A 19,192-nucleotide genomic window follows, 5' to 3' on the forward strand; every position below is an offset into this window, starting at 1 on the left:
TGGTAGAATGCAATGGCAATGGGCTACGTTAGTGTACCTGGATAAATTGTGGTATATGTCAGCTAGTGTGCTTCCTGGGTTAATCAGAGTTGCCCTCTGTACCAAGCAGGGGAGAACTCAGTACATTCGCAGATTATCTACCATGTTCCAATATTATACTCATTATCCTTAACTACAGTATCTCTCTATAAGATTCATTAATTATATTTGTTGCTTTCCTAACTGTATGTAATGACATCAATATAATATATACACTTGTGTAGCCGCTTACCCAATCAAATATATTTTTGCCCTCCAGGTTCTCCATCCCACAGTGGAAGCAGAACGAGTGAAGCGGTTCTGTTAACAAAATCACACAATTGCTGAAAGGTTCCTTAATAGCCCACCCTTTATCTTACTTTGATTTATGTTTCATAGTGTAATTCATTATCAGGGACTGCCAGCACTTGCATCTAGAGCTCTGTTTAAGAGTTTGGTTACATTTCCCCATCTTTCAACTTTAGACCTTTGTCTCATGAAGGTTGTGAGACCGACACGTTTGTATAGTGTAGAAAGTTACGCACCTCTTCTCTTTGTTGTTTGACCACAAAACCCCTCCCACATCACCAGAAATAATTAGTGGCCACCTATTCAATAGAGGCTCGTGACTATTCTTTTTACTGTCTTTTCACAAATGTAATTTTCATGATCAATTTACAATCTCAAACAAATTATAGAAATATACTTCTCTGCAATTTTATTTTATTTTATTGACATTACAATTGGTAAAAAAAAATATAGGGGGAAAAGCTGTGGATTTTTGTCCATCCTTCCCCGTTTCAGAATATATAATTTTCATAGTCATGCCATGCTTTGTGTAAGAGCTATGGAAGATTGAAAGCAACAACAAAAAGTACAATGAAATGTCTCTAAAAAAAAGTTGTGGATTTTTGTCCATCCTCCCTTTATTCAGAATATCTTTATTGTCATGGCATGCTTGGTTCAATAGCTATTGTTGAGAGAACCGAATATCCACTACTTTTAACTTTGACTTTGTGGCTGTGTTAACTAGTGACGACCGGCTAACTAGCTGCACTGCGGTGTGCTACTAGCTGTTACTGCACCCGGATGCATTTTCGATATCATAGCTAGCTATGTCGCATAGTTTGGAGACCGCGTCTATCCTGCACTTCCCAATGAAATCTGATCTTTGTTTTTTCTGAAGATTTTTTCTGAGGAAAATAACAATAAGGTAGCTATTCAACTAACGTTACCTAGCTAAAGTAGCCATCTGCCAAATCTGATCAGGCAGTGGAATTTCCAAATTTTCACGGGCCTGTGTGCATGCTAGCTAACGTTAGCTAATGATGTTACATACTAACTAGCTACACAACGCATGGCTTCTTTAATCTAAATGTTTTTATATAATTTGTATTTTTAAATTATTTTTGCGTTTGTCCTTTGGATGGTGTGTGTACTCGGTTTGTGGATGTGTCTTAATAGACGTAGCTACACGGCTAGCTAATAACGTTAGCTACTTCCCTTCTCCCCAATCCCCAACTAGACTATTGGTGTATAGCTAGTACAGTATGTCCAAGCTAACTAGCTATGTCACGAACAAAGACGCACAGCTTTATCCAATGTGGAATTTATAAAGCTTGAAGTATACAGTAACTTTAGCTAGATATGAACGCTTCTTATTCATAGACAATCACCGTTTTGTTGGTGATTGAAATCATTGAAGACGTTAGCTTGTGAACCAACAAATGATTTCAACAATCTAGCTACCACAGTTCTTTAATTTTGATTTCTGAATATACATTTTGTCTCCATCCAGGACAGATGCTTTCATGGGACTACAGATGCCGATGCCTTTGATGGGATTGTATTGCATGAAGCATAATGAGGGTGTATTGAAAAACAGGACAGAACCTTAATGTTAACATTTGGAGGTGCTGAATCTGCATACTTTTGGGGGGAAGAAGATCTGCATAAAATGAAGATGGAGGAAACATGCGTTGTTAGAAAGAATATAGTCCATTTTTAACCTCAGGCCAAATCTTATTGGTCTTAAATTGTGTATTGGGAAACAGATATCATATATCAAGATGACTTCAGAAGGATACCAGTACAGAGCACTGTATGACTATAAAAAGGAGAGGGAGGAGGACATTGATTTGCATGTAGGTGATATACTTGTGGTGAGCAAGGGTGCTCTGCTGGCCCTAGGCTGCCCTAATTGGGCTGAAGAAAAACCAGATGAGATTGGGTGGCTGCCAGGATTCAATGAGACAACTCATGAAAAAGGTGACTTCCCCGGGACTTACGTTGAGTTTGTGGGAAGAAAAACAATTTCACCACCAACACCAAAACCAAGGCCACCTAGGCCTCTTCCTTCCACATCAGATCTAGCCAGGACAGATTCAGAATCAGAGGGTGAGTAGTTGTACATCAGGTTACATTGCTGATGTTTTTATCTTGTCGATTTTAAAGTACTGTACTACCAATTTTGATTTTAAATTACTGTGACCAATCTTTTTGCACTGTTTATTATGAATGTTATTGTGCATAGACATGAATTTCAGGCTGTAGTTTGTGTTTCCGCTCTTCCTTGGCTTATTGTTTCATCAGTTTGAGTTGGTTCCAACTAGTATTTAGCACTGAGCTGCAGATGTGCAGCAAGCCAAGGAAGAGCAGCTGTGCTGAATACGGATCTATGAAAACGCTGATGTGGAGGATTAGTGCATCATAAGCTTTTGCAAAGGAAGCTTAAGAGGCAAAACAGGAAATGCTTGTGTGTAACTGTGATCTGATACTAATAATTTAGGCAGGCCTATACCTACAATAGTGCCGTGACTCCGCAAGGAGAAATGAATATCTTTGCAGGCTTGTTAGTAGATGCGACACAACCATTGCTGTGTGTAAAAAATACAAATAAAATATCTTCATTTTAATTGAATGCCTATAAAGGAAAGGTGAGCAAGATGGGTGTTTATCAGGGAACAATCAACTGTCCGGTAGCAGTTTAGAAAGTTTCAGGTACGTCATCTTTCTGTTGTGCAGGCTTCATGTTGCCAGATCTGCCAGAACAGTTTGCTCCTCCAGAGACGGCATCACCCATCCTGGTCAAGCTTCTGGAGGCAATAGAAGGCAAAGGTAAGAAGGGACCGTGGCCTGGTGCATGGGAGTAGTTAACGATGGTGAATGTTTTGCTATTACATTGAAATGGTTAATCAAATCCACCTCCTGATCCTGTTTTCTGTCCTGCAGGTTTGGAATGTCCAACCCTTTATAGAACTTTCACAGCAGCTTGTGGGCTGGATATGAGACAGTTCACTGACTGTGGTGAGTGAGTGGCAGATTGTGCCTAATGTGGTTAATTTCTTTACTATCAAATGAGGAGAGACAAACTTATCACACAAGTCAGAGTTATACTTAAACAAAATCTTTAATCACTTATTAATAAGGGAGCAGGTCAATACAACGCACACATATAAAGTGAATTGATTGAGTGCTCTACGATAATGATGGCTGGTCATGGCTGGTTGACAATTTACGCTCAGATGATTCGTTGAGAGCCCCGAGACAAAAGTACAAAGGTATTTTATAGCCAAGATACACCCCTTCCAACCTACATGACGAACAACAGATGTATAGAATGGGTCACAAGGTCAAGATTTGTATACAAGATACCTATAATACATAGCAGACAATATCTGCTGTGTCAACAGTTTTCATTGTATAGAGACCAGTGTCTGGCCCCGTATAGAACAGAAGCATTAACTCATGCTCTGGAATGTTCTTTAGGTTTTATCACCCAAAAGACATTGTAAATCTCCTGTCAGTGTTATCTCCCAGAGGCCCATCCTCAGTAGAATACACACACAATAGTTAACAGAATACTCTATTCTGTTGCATAAAACAGCCATTTGATGCAATAAAAGTATTATAACATAATCTTGCAATTTTTCCACCATACTACTTCTCACATTTTTAATAGTTCTTGAGAAATATGATTTTTTCTTAACCAAGTGATTGTTGTAACTGTCATATTTGTTACGTTCATCTCTACCATCTACTAAGTTTATTGATGCATTTACAGATTTGGAGCCTTTGGACCTACAGTCGCTATGTGATGGCCTTTGGAGATACCTGCAGGATTTGCCTAATCCAGTTGTTCCCACCTCTCTCCAAAGTGAGATGATTCATGCAGCAAAGGGTAAGACCTGCTGGCTATAAAACTTATAGAATCCCTCAAACCAAACGTACACTCAAGAAGCGGCCCACGGACCAAATCCGGCCCGCTGGCCGGTTTTATGTGGCTCACCATACAAATAAAGTTATAGTATTTTGTGGCAAGTTTTCCAGGGCAATGTTGTGCAGTACATTTTAATAGTGGTTGTCATTGATTTAATCTTTACCTTGTGTGACTGTTTCCTCTTTTCATGCTCACAGAGGTAAAGGATCCAAAGGACTGTGCCCAGTTGTTGCGCAGAATAGCCAGCTCACCTACCCATCCGCCCCAATACTGCCTCACGTTCTACTGCCTCATCAAACATTTCTGCCGAATTTCTCAGAACACCAGCAAAAACCAACTCTGTGTCAGAGACTTGGCGGAAATCTTTAGCCCTGTGCTTTTCAGGCTTCAACCAGCAAGGTCAGTATACAATTACAATTTAAATAATTTATTTATCCCACAAGGGGCAATTATGTTGACAGGAATGCTTTTATGTATGAGGGCAGCATAAGGACAACATGTCATAGAGACAATAACACTCACAGTAACTGTAGAATGTGAACAGATAATGTTTTGTGTGTTTAAATACACATACCAAATGTATTTAACCTTTATCTGATCAAGGACTCATACTGATTCCAAGGTCTCTTTTACAGATGAGCCCTGAATTACATAAATTACATAAAATACACATCAAAATGCAAGCAGAAAGAAAAAACACGATCATAAACAACAAACATATTCATCCGTAATAAGATCCTCAATCATCTTTCTGAATTGCCCTAGAGGCACGAGAACATCATATTTAAGAACATTTTGAAGATTGTTCCACAAATAAGGTGCAAGAAAACCAAAGGAATTTCCAGAGTGTGGTTACTTGTATGTCTTAAGTTTAGTAATGATGTTAGGTACAGTGGGACTTTTTGTAAATGGGCTTTATAAATGAAAACAAAGTAATGTATCAACCTACGTGACATCAAAAAGGGCCAACCAACTTTCTGGTAGAGAATGCAGTGATGAGTACAACAATTGTTGCCCGTAATAAAGCGCATGATAAACTGCATCTAACAGCTTTAATGAAGTGGCAGCTGCATTCATTTAGATGTCTCCATAGTCTAGAACTGATTGGAACGTCGACTGAATAATCTGCTTTCTACAATTTAGTGAGAGGCAGGACCTATTTCTATAGATGAAGCCCATTTTTATTCTCAGCTTCTAAACTAACTCATCAAGATGCTTTTTAAGACAGATTTTCATCTATCCAGATGCCCAGATATCTGTAAACGGGCACGATCAATATGGACACCATCTAAAGTACATATGCTTTAATCATCAAACTTATTTTTATGCGCTCTAGAAAACAACATATACTTAGTTTTACCTGCTTTTTTAACTAATTTCAGGTCAATAAAGTTTTTCTGTAATACAATGAAGGAAGACTGTAGTTCAGATATTGCCTGGTCAACCGTGGGGGCAATAGCATATACAACACTATAATCAGTATACAAGTACAGGTTACAACTTTTTACAGACAAGTCAATATTGTTAATGTAAACTGTAAAAACTACAGGACCCAGAATCGACCCCTGCGGCATACCTTTCGTAATATCCAGGAAGCCGGATTTAACGCCATCAGTAGATATACATTGAGTTCTATCTGTTAAGTAATTTTTAAACCATTTACATGCATCCTGGTCTAGACCAATTGAGGAAAGCCTCTGAATTAGCAGTGAGTGATCAACAGTATGGAAAGCGTTTGACAGGTCAATGAACTAAGGATGCAGCAGATAATAAATGTAACGATTTCCTATCTCTCAGCTGTGAGGCCAGCCTGGATTCCCTTATCAAGATTATAGAGATCTTGGTCAACAGTGAATTGAGTGAAACCCAGGCTGCTCCAGGTAATACAAGTCATATTTTTTAACGTTTCAAATTTGGAGTTGAATGTGATTTTCATGTCTGCTGAACTAATTGCTGACTATAGATCTCGAAGATGGACACCTCTTACATGGGCCGTAGCTGGTTACTTTTTCATTTAGTAATTACTAAATAGTATCAGTATATGTTCTAGTGCTGGATTAAACTATCAAGTACACAAACTGTTTTCTGAGATGCTCATGTGTATTAGTATAATGTATGGATCTTTTTTTTGTGAGAATTTAAAGTTGAATGATTGTTCCGTGTTTGCGAGAGAGGGAGAGAGAATACTGTAACCATACAGTATTGTAGCTATTTGGTAAACATGTAGTCTATTTTAAGCTCAATATAATAGTCTGTCACCCCAGGCTACAAGAGCATGGCTCACTGATGATAGTGACTGATGACTGTTTATTGTTATATAGAAGCATCTTGGTACTGAGAAGGATTCAGTTACCGCAGTTCACTTTGTAAACTGGAGTGAGCCGACAACTGAAGGGTTGCTGGTATCAGAATCTCTGATGCAATCTACTGCCTTTGTGCCCTTGAGCTAGGCACTTAACCTGCTCAAGTGGAGCTTCTCTGCGGCTGACCCTGTGCTACTTCCAGCCTCTCAGGTGTGCATTTAATGTCCGGGGGTTGTGGATTTGGAAGAACATGTGGAAAAAGACACATTTACGTTTCGATTCACAATTTAAGTTCATGGACTGCAATTCCCGAGGTGTATAACATACCAACCAGAGGTGGGACCAAGGCACTATTATTCAAGTAACAAGCAAATCTCAATTCACAAGGTCTGAGTCTCAAGTTGAGTGCTTCAAGTCCAAGTTGTGCATTCTAAGAGCAAGTCGAGTCACAAGTTTAAAAAAAAATAGAAAATTTGTAAATACACTACCGGTCAAAAGTTTTAGAACATATACTCATTCAAGGGTTTTTCTTTATTTGTACTATTTTCTACATTGTAGAATAATAGTGAAGACATCAAAACTATGAAATAACACACGTGAAATCATGTATTAACCAAAAAAGTGTTGAACAAATCAAAATATATTTTATATTTGAGATTCATCAAATAGCCACCCTTTGCCTTGATGACAGCTTTGCACACTCTTGGCATTCTCTCAACCAGCTTCACCTGGAAGGCTTTTCCAACAGTCTTGAAGGAGTTCCCACATATGCTGAGCACTTGTTGGCTGCTTTTCCTTCACTCTGCGGTCCGACTCATCCCAAACCATCTCAATTTGATCAATCAATTGATCATCTCAATCGCCATTTTCCAAGATGGCGTAGCAGTGTAGACGTCTTTGTCCTGTCGTGTCCCGTGTCCCTTGTTTATATCTTTTTACGTCTTTTTCTTCGCATATCTTTTAAAAATACTTTCTTAAACCTCAACTTCTACATACTCTCCTGCAACCCGCCTCACCCAATGTGGCGTGGATCTGCTTTTTTCTAAAGTATTTCTATTTACTTCTGATCTGGAATCCATCTACTGAAGATAGGCAGCTAACTGCCTACCAGCTATCAGTTAGCAAACCATTGCTAGCGGTCATCAGCTAACCTTTAGCTCGGAAAGCTCTCGCTAGTTCGAACAACGTGACTAAAACCAGAGCATAACGGACCTATTTCTCTCCATATCCCCGGATTCCTACCGCAAACTCTGAACATTTTCATCTGGATCTTCGCAACTAGCTAACCACAATCCCGGGTGACCACTCCTGGCTAGCGTTTCCATCCCGGAGCAAGCACCAATTAGCCTGAAGCTAGCCCGGCTAGGGCTCCTGTGCTACCACTGAAGCCCACTCCTGGGCTACAATATCCGGACCCCTTTACTGCCAGTACGGAGCACGGAACCCCGCCGATCCTCTACGACTGGAATACCGACATAATCTGCCCGAGGACTCCAACAGGCCCCTCAGGCGTGACGCCCGCTGAAGGCCCATTCTGCTAACCTACTAGGCCTGTTAGCTACCTAGAGCTACATGGAACCCTACTAATTCCACGACTGGTCTATCGACGTCACCGCACGAAGAGGCAAAAACAGACTCCCCCCCCCCCCCCCCCCCCCCCATCGCGACGTCCCCCAAAGGCTAACTTGCCTGCCCCGGTCTGCTAACTGCTAGCTTATCTTGCAGCTAGCGCAGCCAGGAAGCTAGCACCAGTTAGCAAACACAATTCTACAATTCACAACCTCTCTTTCGCCATCGCTATCCGGCTTGGATTCTCTGTCGACACGACCACGTCTGGTCTGCAGACGTGCCCTCAACCGGTGCCCTCAACCGGCCTCCGTCTGAGCAGACCCCCTCCGTCTGAGCAGACCACCCCCCGGGCTACTAACTTTAAACGCGTGATAGCTTAGTGGAGGCCTCACTGCTCCATCTACGGCTGCCCCCTGGACACTATGATCACTTGGCTACATAGCTGATGCCTGCTTGACTGTCCATTAATTCATGGTACTCCATTCTGTTTATTTGTGTTTTATCTGTCGGCTCTGTGCCTTAACTCAGGATCTGTGTGTAGTTAATCCGACCCTCTCTGCCCAGTCGTCGCCATTTTTACCTTCTGTTGCTGTGTTAGCTGACTAGCTGCTGTTATCTCACCTGTTGTTTTAGCTAGCTCTCCCAATCATGACCTGCAATCACTTTATGCCTTATTGTATGTCTCTCTCAAATATCAATATGCCTTGCATACTGTTGTTCAGGCTAGTTATCATTGTTTTGGTTTGCAATGGACCCCGTAGTTCCACTCTCCGTACCTCTGATACCTCCTTTGTCCCACCCCCCACACATGCGGTGACCTCACCCATTGAGACCAGCATGTCCAGAGATACAACCTCTCTTATCATCACCCAGTGCCTGGGCTTGCCTCCGCTGTACCCGTGCCCCACCATACCCTGGTCTGCACATTATGCCCAGAATCTATTCTACCACGCCCATAAATCTGGTCCTTTTATTCCTTGTCCCCAACGCTCTAGGCGACCAGTTTTGATAGCCTTTAGCCGCACCCTCATCCTACTACTCCTCTGTTCCTCGGGTGATGTGGAGGTAAACCCAGGCCCTGCATGTCCCCAGTCACCCTCATTTGTTGACTTCTGTGATCGAAAAAAGCCTTGGCTTCATGCATGTCAACATCAGAAGCCTCCTCCCTAAGTTTGCCTTACTCACCGCTTTAGCACACTCTGCCAACCCTGATGTCCTTGCCGTGTCTGAATCCTGGCTTAGGAAGGCCACCAAAAACTCTGAGATTTCCATACCCAACTATAACACTTTCCGTCAAGATAGAACTGCCAAAGGGGGAGGAGTTGCAATCTACTGCAGAGATAGCCTGCAAAGTTCTGTCATACTTTCCAAGTCTATGCCCAAACAGTTCGAACTTCTAATTTTAAAAATTAATCTCTCCAGAAATAAGTCTCTCACTGTTGCCGCCTGCTACCGACCCCCCTCAGCTCCCAGCTGTGCCCTGGACACCATCTGTGAATTGATCGCTCCCCATCTAGCTTCAGAGTTCGTTCTGTTAGGTGACCTAAACTGGGATATGCTTAACACCCCGGCAGTCCTACAATCTAAGCTTGATGCCCTCAATCTCACACAAATCATCAAGGAACCCACCAGGTACAACCCTAAATCCGTAAAAACATGGGCACCCTAATAGACATTATCCTGACCAACTTGCCCTCCAAATACACCTCTGCTGTCTTCAATCAAGATCTCAGCGATCACTGCCTCATTGCCTGTATCCGCCACGGGTCCACGGTCAAACGACCACCCCTCATCACTGTCAAACGCTCCCTAAAACACTTCTGCGAGCAGGCCTTTCTAATCGACCTGGCCCGGGTACCCTGGAAGGATATTGACCTCATCCCGTCAGTTGAGGATGCCTGGTCATTCTTTAAAAGTTACTTCCTCACCATATTAGACAAGCATGCTCCGTTCAAAAAATGCAGAACCAAGAACAGATATAGCCCTTGGTTCACTCCAGACCTGACTGCCCTCAACCAGCACAAAAACATCCTGTGGCGAACTCCAATAGCATCGAAGAGCCCCCGCGATATGCAACTGTTCAGGGAAGTCAGGAACCAATACACGCAGTCAGTCAGGAAAGCAAAGGCCAGCTTTTTCAAGCAGAAATTTGCATCCTGTAGCTCTAACTCCAAAAAGTTCTGGGATACTGTAAAGTCCATGGAAAACAAGAGCACCTCCTCCCAGCTGCCCACTGCACTGAGGCTAGATAACACGGTCACCACTGAGAAGTCAGTGATAATCGAAAACTTCAACAAACATTTCTCAATGGCTGGCCATGCCTTCCACCTGGCGACTCCAACCTTGGCCAACAGCCCCGCCCCCCCCGCTGCTACTCGCCCAAGCCTCCCCAGCTTCTCCTTTACCCATATCCAGATAGCAGATGTTCTGAAAGAGCTGGAAAACCTGGACCCATACAAATCAGCTGGGCTTGACAATCTGGACCCCCTATTTCTGAAACTGTCCGCCGCCATTGTCGCACCCCCTATTACCAGCCTGTTCAACCTCTCCTTCGTATCATCTGAGATCCCCAAGGATTGGAAAGCTGCCGCTCTCATCCCCCTCTTCAAAAGGGGAGACACCCTGGACCCAAACTGTTACAGACCTATATCCATCCTGCCCTGCCTAGCTAAAGTCTTCGAAAGCCAAGTCAACAAACAGATCACTGACCATCTCGAATCCCACCGTACCTTCTCCGCTGTGCAATCCGGTTTCCGAGCCGGTCACGGGTGCACCTCAGCCACGCTCAAGGTACTAAACGATATCATAACCGCCATCGATAAAAGACATTACTGTGCAGCCGTCTTCATCGACCTGGCCAAGGCTTTCGACTCTGTCAATCACCATATTCTTATCGGCAGACTCAATAGCCTCGGTTTTTCTAATGACTGCCTTGTCTGGTTCACCAACTACTTTGCAGACAGAGTTCAGTGTGTCAAATCGGAGGGCATGTTGTCCGGTCCTCTGGCAGTCTCTATGGGGGTACCACAGGGTTCAATTCTCGGGCCGACTCTTTTCTCTGTATACATCAATGATGTTGCTCTTGCTGCGGGCGATTCCCTGATCCACCTCTACGCAGACGACACCATTCTGTATACTTCCGGCCCTTCCCTGGACACTGTGCTATCTAACCTCCAAACGAGCTTCAATGCCATACAACACTCCTTCCGTGGCCTCCAACTGCTCTTAAACGCTAGTAAAACCAAATGCATGCTTTTCAACCGTTCGCTGCCTGCACCCGCACGCCCGACTAGCATCACCACCCTGGACGGTTCCGACCTAGAATATGTGGACATCTATAAGTACCTAGGTGTCTGGCTAGACTGCAAACTCTCCTTCCAGACTCATATCAAACATCTCCAATCCAAAATCAAATCTAGAGTCGGCTTTCTATTCCCGGAACAAAGCCTCCTTCACTCACGCCGCCAAACTTACCCTAGTAAAACTGACTATCCTACCGATCCTCGACTTCGGCGACGTCATCTACAAAATAGCTTCCAATACTCTACTCAGCAAACTGGATGCAGTTTATCACAGTGCCATCCGTTTTGTTACTAAAGCACCTTATACGACCCACCACTGCGACCTGTATGCCCTAGTCGGCTGGCCCTAGTCGGCTGGCCCTCGCTACATGTTCGTCGTCAGACCCACTGGCTCCAGGTCATCTACAAGGCTATGCTAGGTAAAGTGCCGCCTTATCTCAGTTCACTGGTCACGATGGCTACACCCACCCGTAGCACGCGCTCCAGCAGGTGTATCTCACTGATCATCCCTAAAGCCAAAACCTCATTTGGACGCCTTTCCTTCCAGTTCTCTGCTGCCTGCGACTGGAACGAATTGCAAAAATCTCTGAAGTTGGAGACTTTTATCTCCCTCAACAACTTTAAAAATCTGCTATCCGAGCAGCTAACCGATCGCTGCAGCTGTACATAGTCCATCTGTAAACTACCCACCCAATTTACCTACCTCACCCCCATACTGCTTTTATTTATTTACTTTTCTGCTCTTTTGCACACCAGTATCTCTTCTTGCACATGATCATCTGATGATTTATCACTCCAGTGTTAATCTGCTAAATTGTAATTATTCGATTTATTGCCTACCTCATGCCTTTTGCACACATCCTGTGGCGGTCCTCATGAGAGCCAGTTTCATCATAGTGCTTGATGGTTTTTGCGACTTGACTTGAAGAAACTTTCAAAGTTCTTGAAATGTTCTGTCTTGACTGACCTTCATGTCTTAAAATAATGATGGACTGTCGTCTCTCTTTGCTTATTTTTGCTGTTCTTACCACAATACGGCTATTTTCTGTATACCACCCCTACCATGTCACAACACAACTGATTGGCTCAAACGCATTAAGGAAAGAAATTCCACAAATTTACTTTTAGAAAGGCACACCTGTTAATTTAAATGTATTCCAGGTGACTACCACATGAAGCTGGTTGAGAGAAAGCCAAGAGTGTGCAAAGCTGTCATCAAGGCAAAGGGTGGCTATTTGAAGAATCTCACATATAAAATATCTTTCGCTTTTTTAAAAAGTGGGTTACTACATGATTCCATATGTGTTATTTCATAGTTTTGATGTAAAGAAACCCTTGAATGAGTAGGTGTTCCAAAACTTTTTTCCGGTAATGTAGGTGTATATAATATATATATGTATATATCTCATGTAGTAACCCCAAATAAAAAAAATAATCAAATAGCTACCAGCTTCATGAGGTAGTCACCTGGAATGCATTTCAATTAACAGGTGTGCCTTGTTTAAAATTTAATTTGTGGAATTTCTTTCCTTAATGCGTTTGAGCCAATCAGTTGTGTTGTGACAAGGTAGGGTGGTATGCAGAAAATAGCCTTATGGCAAGAACAGCAAAAATAAGCAAAGAGAAACGACAGTCCATCATTATTTTAAGACATGAAGGTCAGGATCCTGAATACAAGACATGCGTCGGTGTATTGCACAAGATTTTCCCAACTCAGGAGCTCATGCTTTCTGAGGATGTAACAGTGATGATGGCTATTGGGCTTCCTATCAAGCACTTTGAGAGCCTGTTTGTAGACAGACTGAATGGGTTTTAATGTTGTGCAGCAAGCTTGGGCCCAACTAGTCAAGCAGTATGTTAAGTGGGGGAGTATCATAGATTTGAAGTACAGTTTTGCTACCTCTGTAGTCAAACAATTTCATGTAAATCGAAAATTAGCTAGGTTGAATTTGGTTATTTGAATTACCTTTTTCACCTGCTTTTTAAAAGAGAGGTTGGAATCAAGTATGATGCCAAGGTACTTCAAATCAGATACCACCTGGAGCTTCTCCCCTGACACACAGACATCTGGCTCAGTAGCATCTGTTGCCCTTTTTGTGAAGAACATGCAGACAGTTTTTTTCACATTGAAATGCAAACACAAGTCACTGAGCCACTTGGTAACCTGGACCATTACAGTAGTGCAGCTTGTTGTTTGCTCTTTGCATGCACATATATCACTGTCATCTGCATACATTTGAACTTCAGACCCAGTACAGACAGAAGGCAGATCATTAATGTACAGGCTGAACAGGAGGGGCCCCAGTATTGACCCTTGGGGCACGCCCACATCATAGCTAAGAGTGGGCGACAGCTCAATGCTCACTCTGACACACTGAGTTCTGCCTTCACGGTATGATTTCATCCATCTCAAGGCATCGGGGGAAAAGTTGAACTTGGACAATTTTGTGATGAGAATCTCATGGTTAACAGTATCAAACGCCTTCCTTAGGTCCAGAAACACAGCCCCAACAACGCCCCCTTTGTCCAGCTTGGACTTCACATTTTCCAGAAGAAAGCAGTTGGCTGTTTTTCTGTGCAGTGTTTCGCTCTGAAGCCAAACTGCATGGAGTGTAATGTGAAGGGGCTGTTGTTGAGGTGGGCAATCAGTTGTTCTGCTACACACTTAAAAAAATATATGTTTTTATTCTAATGGGCTTGTAGTTACTCACGTCAGCAGGGTCACCCGATTTAAAGATGGCCGTTATTATGGCTGACTTCCATACCCTTGGAAACACCCCCAGACCAATAGATGTGTTGGTGACCTTAGTAATGGGGCCAATGAGTGACTCTTTGTAGTTAAGAAAGGTAGAGTCCAGCCCAAACACATCTTTGGCTTTTGAGTTCTTTAGTGAGCTAATCACGTTGTTCACCTTTGACTCAGAAACCTCCCTTATGATGAAGACAGGTTGAGCGTCATTTACTAGCTCTGAGCCCAAGAAACCAGTGGAGGGTTCTGTGTCAGTACCCTGACCGAGTCAATAAAGTAGGAATTGAAGGCTATTGCTATTTCGATTGCATCCTGTGTTAGATTGTTATTTACCATGATTTCTAGTCTTTTTGCAGTGTTACTATGGTCTTTCCCTGTTAACGTTTTTAGATTCTCCCAGATCAATTTAGAATTTCCCTTTGCTTCGCCAATTATGTTAATAAAAAAGTTTGCCTTGGCCTGTGATTTCTTTCATCACCTTATTTCTCAACATGGTAAACCTACGTCTGTCATGCTCTAATTAGGATTTTAGGGCTGTTTTTAGAGCATAATCTCGTTCTTCCATCTATTTCCAGATTTCTCCATTTAGCCAAGGAAGAGTGCTCTTTTGGCCAGGTTTGGATTTGATTTTTTTAGGAAACCATTTATTGTAGTCAGTCTGGATTGTGTATAGGTTTTTCTATCAGCTTCCACATCTGTATAGGACCGATCATTCCAGTTAAATCCCTTAATTGCGTTTTCAAAGTAATTTAATTCACTCTTAGGTATTCTTAGTTGATCCGGCTTTCTAACAATAGAGAGGTTAAACCTGTTCTTAGAAAGCTTTCTGGCTGTAAGTGTCAGATTATTATCAGATAGCCCAAATCAATCTGTGTTTTAGAGCAACAAGTCAGCCTGGTTGGCCCTTTAACTAGCTGTGTAAGGTCAAAGGTATGAGTGATCCGTTTGAGGGTTTTCCTACAAGACTTGTCTTGATAATTAATGTTAAAATCTCCCATTAAGATGACCTCTTTCCCAAAATCACATTCCCTAAGCATGTTATTAAACTTATTGAAAAAACACACTTTTGGTGGAAGGGGGTCTATACATTCCAATAAGGGTAAAAGACATTTGGGGAGACAGTGTAACGTTCAGGCCAATACATTCTAGTTCATTATCACATGACCACTCAATTTGTTTACATCAGATATGTTCTTTAATGTAAATCATCAGACCCCCTCTTCCTTCAATCCTGTCTCCTGAAAACATTGTAGCCAGGCACAATCAAAGCAGCATATGGAGAGTTTTTATGGAGCCATGTCTCTGAAAGGCAGAGGAAGTCAAGGTTGGAGTCTGTAAGAAAATGTTGAATTTGATCACTTTTTGGAATGACACTACGAATGTTTGTGCCCCCCTAGTAGTCCCTTGGGCTTAGCTCGTGGGTCCCAGATGACTCGAGAGTGACACATTGAAAAAAGTTACATTTTCTGTGTTTTCTGACGGCTGGGTTTAGGCCGTTTTTGTTTAGTTTTGATTAGGGGAAGTTCGGCAGCGCAATTAACTATCTCTCCCGCTTGCACTGGATGCGGGGAACTAATTAAAACAGCTTGCATACCAGAAGCAGAGTCAGGGATTGCATATAGCGACTTGGGTATGTTTGAAGAGTTAAATTCCATCCTGGAGCCGGGTGAGTCGAGTCAAACCATGGGACCATAGCACTCACCCACTTCCGTAGCGGCATCGATCAGGGGACAAGGCCATCCACTGCTATCCACTCTGGTGAGTATCGCTGGCTCGGTGATGTTAGGGCCAGGATTGAGTTGCACATCCCCGGAGAGCAGGAGGGTAGTTTCTGATAAATGTTGGACTTGTGTTTGTTATGCCTAAGCGGTTCAGTGGAATAGGGAGTGAGGTAGACTTGGCCATTATTCAGAACATAATGGTATGCTGTGTACTGTCTGCTCCCATGGAACGTTGAACCAATGTGTTTGGTGTTGATATTCTCCGCCAGTAGATTGATTGTGTCATCCCAGCAAGGACGCACTGAGATTATCAGTAGAGCAGCTACATAACTGACACTCAATGTACTGGAGATAAAACACATTGTGCTTTAAATCTTTGCATGAGTTACTTAGCTGGGGTCGGCGTACACCTGATGTTTTAGATAAAATAACAGCATTTGTAGGAGAAGCGGCACCTCCCGCACCACCCTCCCTTCCGTCTGCCATTTTAGAACACCAGTAATCCTCAAAGATTGTGTGCCACAATGAGTGACAACTTTACAAAACCTGACCAGATCATTTCAAGTCATCAGTCAAGTCCCGAGTTGAGGCTCCAAGTCAACCACTGTTGTCTCATCGGCAAACTTAATGATGGTGTTGGAGTCGTGCCTGGCCAGGCAGTCATGAGTGAACAGGGAGTACAGGAGGGGACTGAGCACGCACCCCTGAGGGGCCCTCGTGTTGAGGATCAGTGTGGCGGAGGTGTTACCTACCCTTACCACCTGGGGGCGGCCCGTCAGGAAGTCCAGGATCCAGTTGCAAAGGAAGGTGTTTAGTCCCAGGGTCCTCAGCTTAATGCCCTCAAAGCTCATCAGTATGGTGTTGAACTCTGAGCTGTAGTCAATGAACAGCATTCTCACATAGGTGTTCCTTTTGTCCAGGTGTGAAAGGGCAGTGTGGAGTGCAATAGAGATTGCATCATCTGTGGATCTGTTGGGGCGGTATGCAAATTGGAGTGGGTCTAGGGTTTCTGGGATAATGGTGTTGATGTGAGCCATGACCAGCCTTCAAAGCACTTCATGGCTACAGACATGGGTGCTACGAGTTGGTGGTCATTTAGTCAGGTTACCTTAGTGTTCTTGGGTACAGGCAATATGGTGGTCTGCTTGAAACATGTTGATATTACAGACTCAGACAGGGAGGTTGAAAATGTCAGTGAAGACACTTGCCAGTTGATCAGCGCATGCTCGGAGTACACATCCTGGTTATCCGTCTGGCCCTGCGGCCTTGTGAATGTTGACCTGTCCCTTCCACGGGACGGTTGAGCTAACGTAGGCTAATGCGATTAGCATGCAGTTGTAAGTAGCAAGAATATCTGATATTGGCACAAAGCTTAAATTCTTGTTAATCTAACTGCACTGTCCAATTTACAGTAGCTATTACAGTGAAATAATACCATGCTATTGTTTGAGGAGAGTGCACAGTTTGAACAGAAAGTTATTAATAAACAAATTAGGCACATTTGGGCAGTCTCGATCAACATTTTGAACAGAAATGCAATGGTTCATTGGATCAGTCTAAAACTTTGCACATACACTGCTGCCATCTAGTGGCCAACATCTAAATTGCAGCTGGGCTGGAATAATACATTATGGCATTTCAAAGGTGATGGTACAAAAAAATACAAAAGAACAGTTGGTTTTTTCTTTGTATTATCTTTTTCCAGATCTATTGTGTTATATTCTCCTACATTCCTTTCACATTTCCACAAACTTCAGTGTTTGCTTTGAAATGGTACCAAGAATATGCATATCCTTGCTTCAGGTCCTGAGCTACAGGCAGTTCGATTTGGGTATGTCATTTTAGGTGAAAATTTAAAAACAATGGGGCGGATCCTTAAGAGTTTTGAAGGTCTTACTCACATTTGCTACGGAGAGCGTAATCCCACAGTCCTCCGGAACAGCTGATGCTCTCATGCATGTTTCAGTGTTACTTGCTTCGAAGTGAGCATAGAAGTAATTTAGCTCGTCTGGTAGGCTCGTGTCACTGGGCAGTTTGCGGCTGTGCTTCATTTTGTAGTCTGTAATAGTTTGCCAGCCCTGCCACATCCGACTAGCATCGAAGCTAGTGTTGTACAATTCGATCTTAGTCCTGTATTGATGCTTTGCTTGTTTGATGGTTCGACGGAGGGCATAGCGGGATTTCTTATAAGCTTACGGGTTAGAGTCCCGCTCATTGGAAGCGGCAGCTCTACCCTTTAGCTCAGTGTGGATGTTACCTGTAATCCATGGCTTCTGGTTGGGGTATGTACGTACGGTCACTGTGGGGACAACGTCATTGATGCACTTATTGATGAAGCTGGTGACTGATCTGGTGTTTTCCTCAATGCCATCGGAAGAATCCCGGAACATATTCCAGTCTGTGCTTGCAAAACAGTCCTGTAGCTTAGCATCTGCTTCATCTGACCACTTTTTTTATTGACATAGTCATTGGTGCTTCCTGCTTTCATTTTTGCTTGTAAGCAGGAATCAGGAGGGTGGAATTATGGTCAGATTTGCCAAATGGAGGGCGAGGGAGAGCTTTGTACGCATTTGTGTGTGGAGTAAAGGTCTTCTAGGGTTAGTTTCCCCCCCCCCCCCCCTCTGGTTGCACGTTGGTAGAAATTAGGTAAAACGGATTTAAGTTTCCCTGCATTAAAATCCCCGGCCACTAGGAGCGCCGCCTCTGGAAGAGCGTTTTCCTGTTTGCTTATGGTCATATACAGCTCATTGAGTGCGGTCTTAGTGCCAGCATCGGTTTGTGGTGGTAAATAGACAGCTGCAAAGAATATAGATACCTCTCTAGGTAGGTATTGTGGTCTACAGCTTATCATGAGGTACTCTACCTCAGGCAGGCAAAACCTTGAGACTTCCTTAAATATCATGCACCAGCTGTTGTTTACAAATATACAAAGACCGCCACCCCTTGTCTTACCAGAGGCTGCTGTTCAATCCTGCAAATACAGTATATAACCCGCCAGCTGTATGTTATTCATGTCGTCGTTCAGCCACGACTCGGTGAAGCCTAAGATATTATTGTTTTTAATGTCCCGGATATGGGTGCTTGTAGTTCGTCCACTTTATTATCCAACGATTGTACGTTGGCCAATAGTACCGATGGTAAAGGCAGATTAGCCGCTCGCCGCCGTATCCTCACAAGGCACCCCAGCCTCCTTCCGCGATATGTCTCTTTCTCCTGCGAATGACGGTGATGAGGGCCTTGTCTGGAGTAAATCCCTCTCATCCAACTCGTTAAAGAAACATTCTTTGTCCAGTTCAAGGTGAGTAATCACA

General features: G+C 43.1%; 1 protein-coding gene across 2 annotated transcripts in view; it reads left to right on the plus strand.

Moving 5' to 3' along the window:
* Positions 1–1,044: 1,044 nt before the first annotated feature.
* LOC129853935 (phosphatidylinositol 3-kinase regulatory subunit alpha-like) overlaps positions 1,045–19,192 on the plus strand; it is a 28,309-nt gene continuing 10,161 nt past the window's right edge. The window contains exons 1-7 of one of the 2 annotated variants that reach the window (XM_055920471.1): positions 1,045–1,231; positions 1,817–2,415; positions 3,043–3,135; positions 3,250–3,324; positions 4,082–4,198; positions 4,435–4,636; positions 6,035–6,117. In XM_055920471.1, the coding sequence (XP_055776446.1) occupies positions 2,088–2,415; positions 3,043–3,135; positions 3,250–3,324; positions 4,082–4,198; positions 4,435–4,636; positions 6,035–6,117 (898 nt within the window). In that variant the 5' untranslated portion in view covers positions 1,045–1,231; positions 1,817–2,087. The remainder of the gene's footprint in view (positions 1,232–1,816; positions 2,416–3,042; positions 3,136–3,249; positions 3,325–4,081; positions 4,199–4,434; positions 4,637–6,034; positions 6,118–19,192) is intronic. The other variant, XM_055920472.1, reaches the window with a different exon arrangement.

This window comes from Salvelinus fontinalis, chromosome 4, assembly GCF_029448725.1.
Source record: "Salvelinus fontinalis isolate EN_2023a chromosome 4, ASM2944872v1, whole genome shotgun sequence".
Taxonomy (NCBI): domain Eukaryota; kingdom Metazoa; phylum Chordata; class Actinopteri; order Salmoniformes; family Salmonidae; genus Salvelinus; species Salvelinus fontinalis.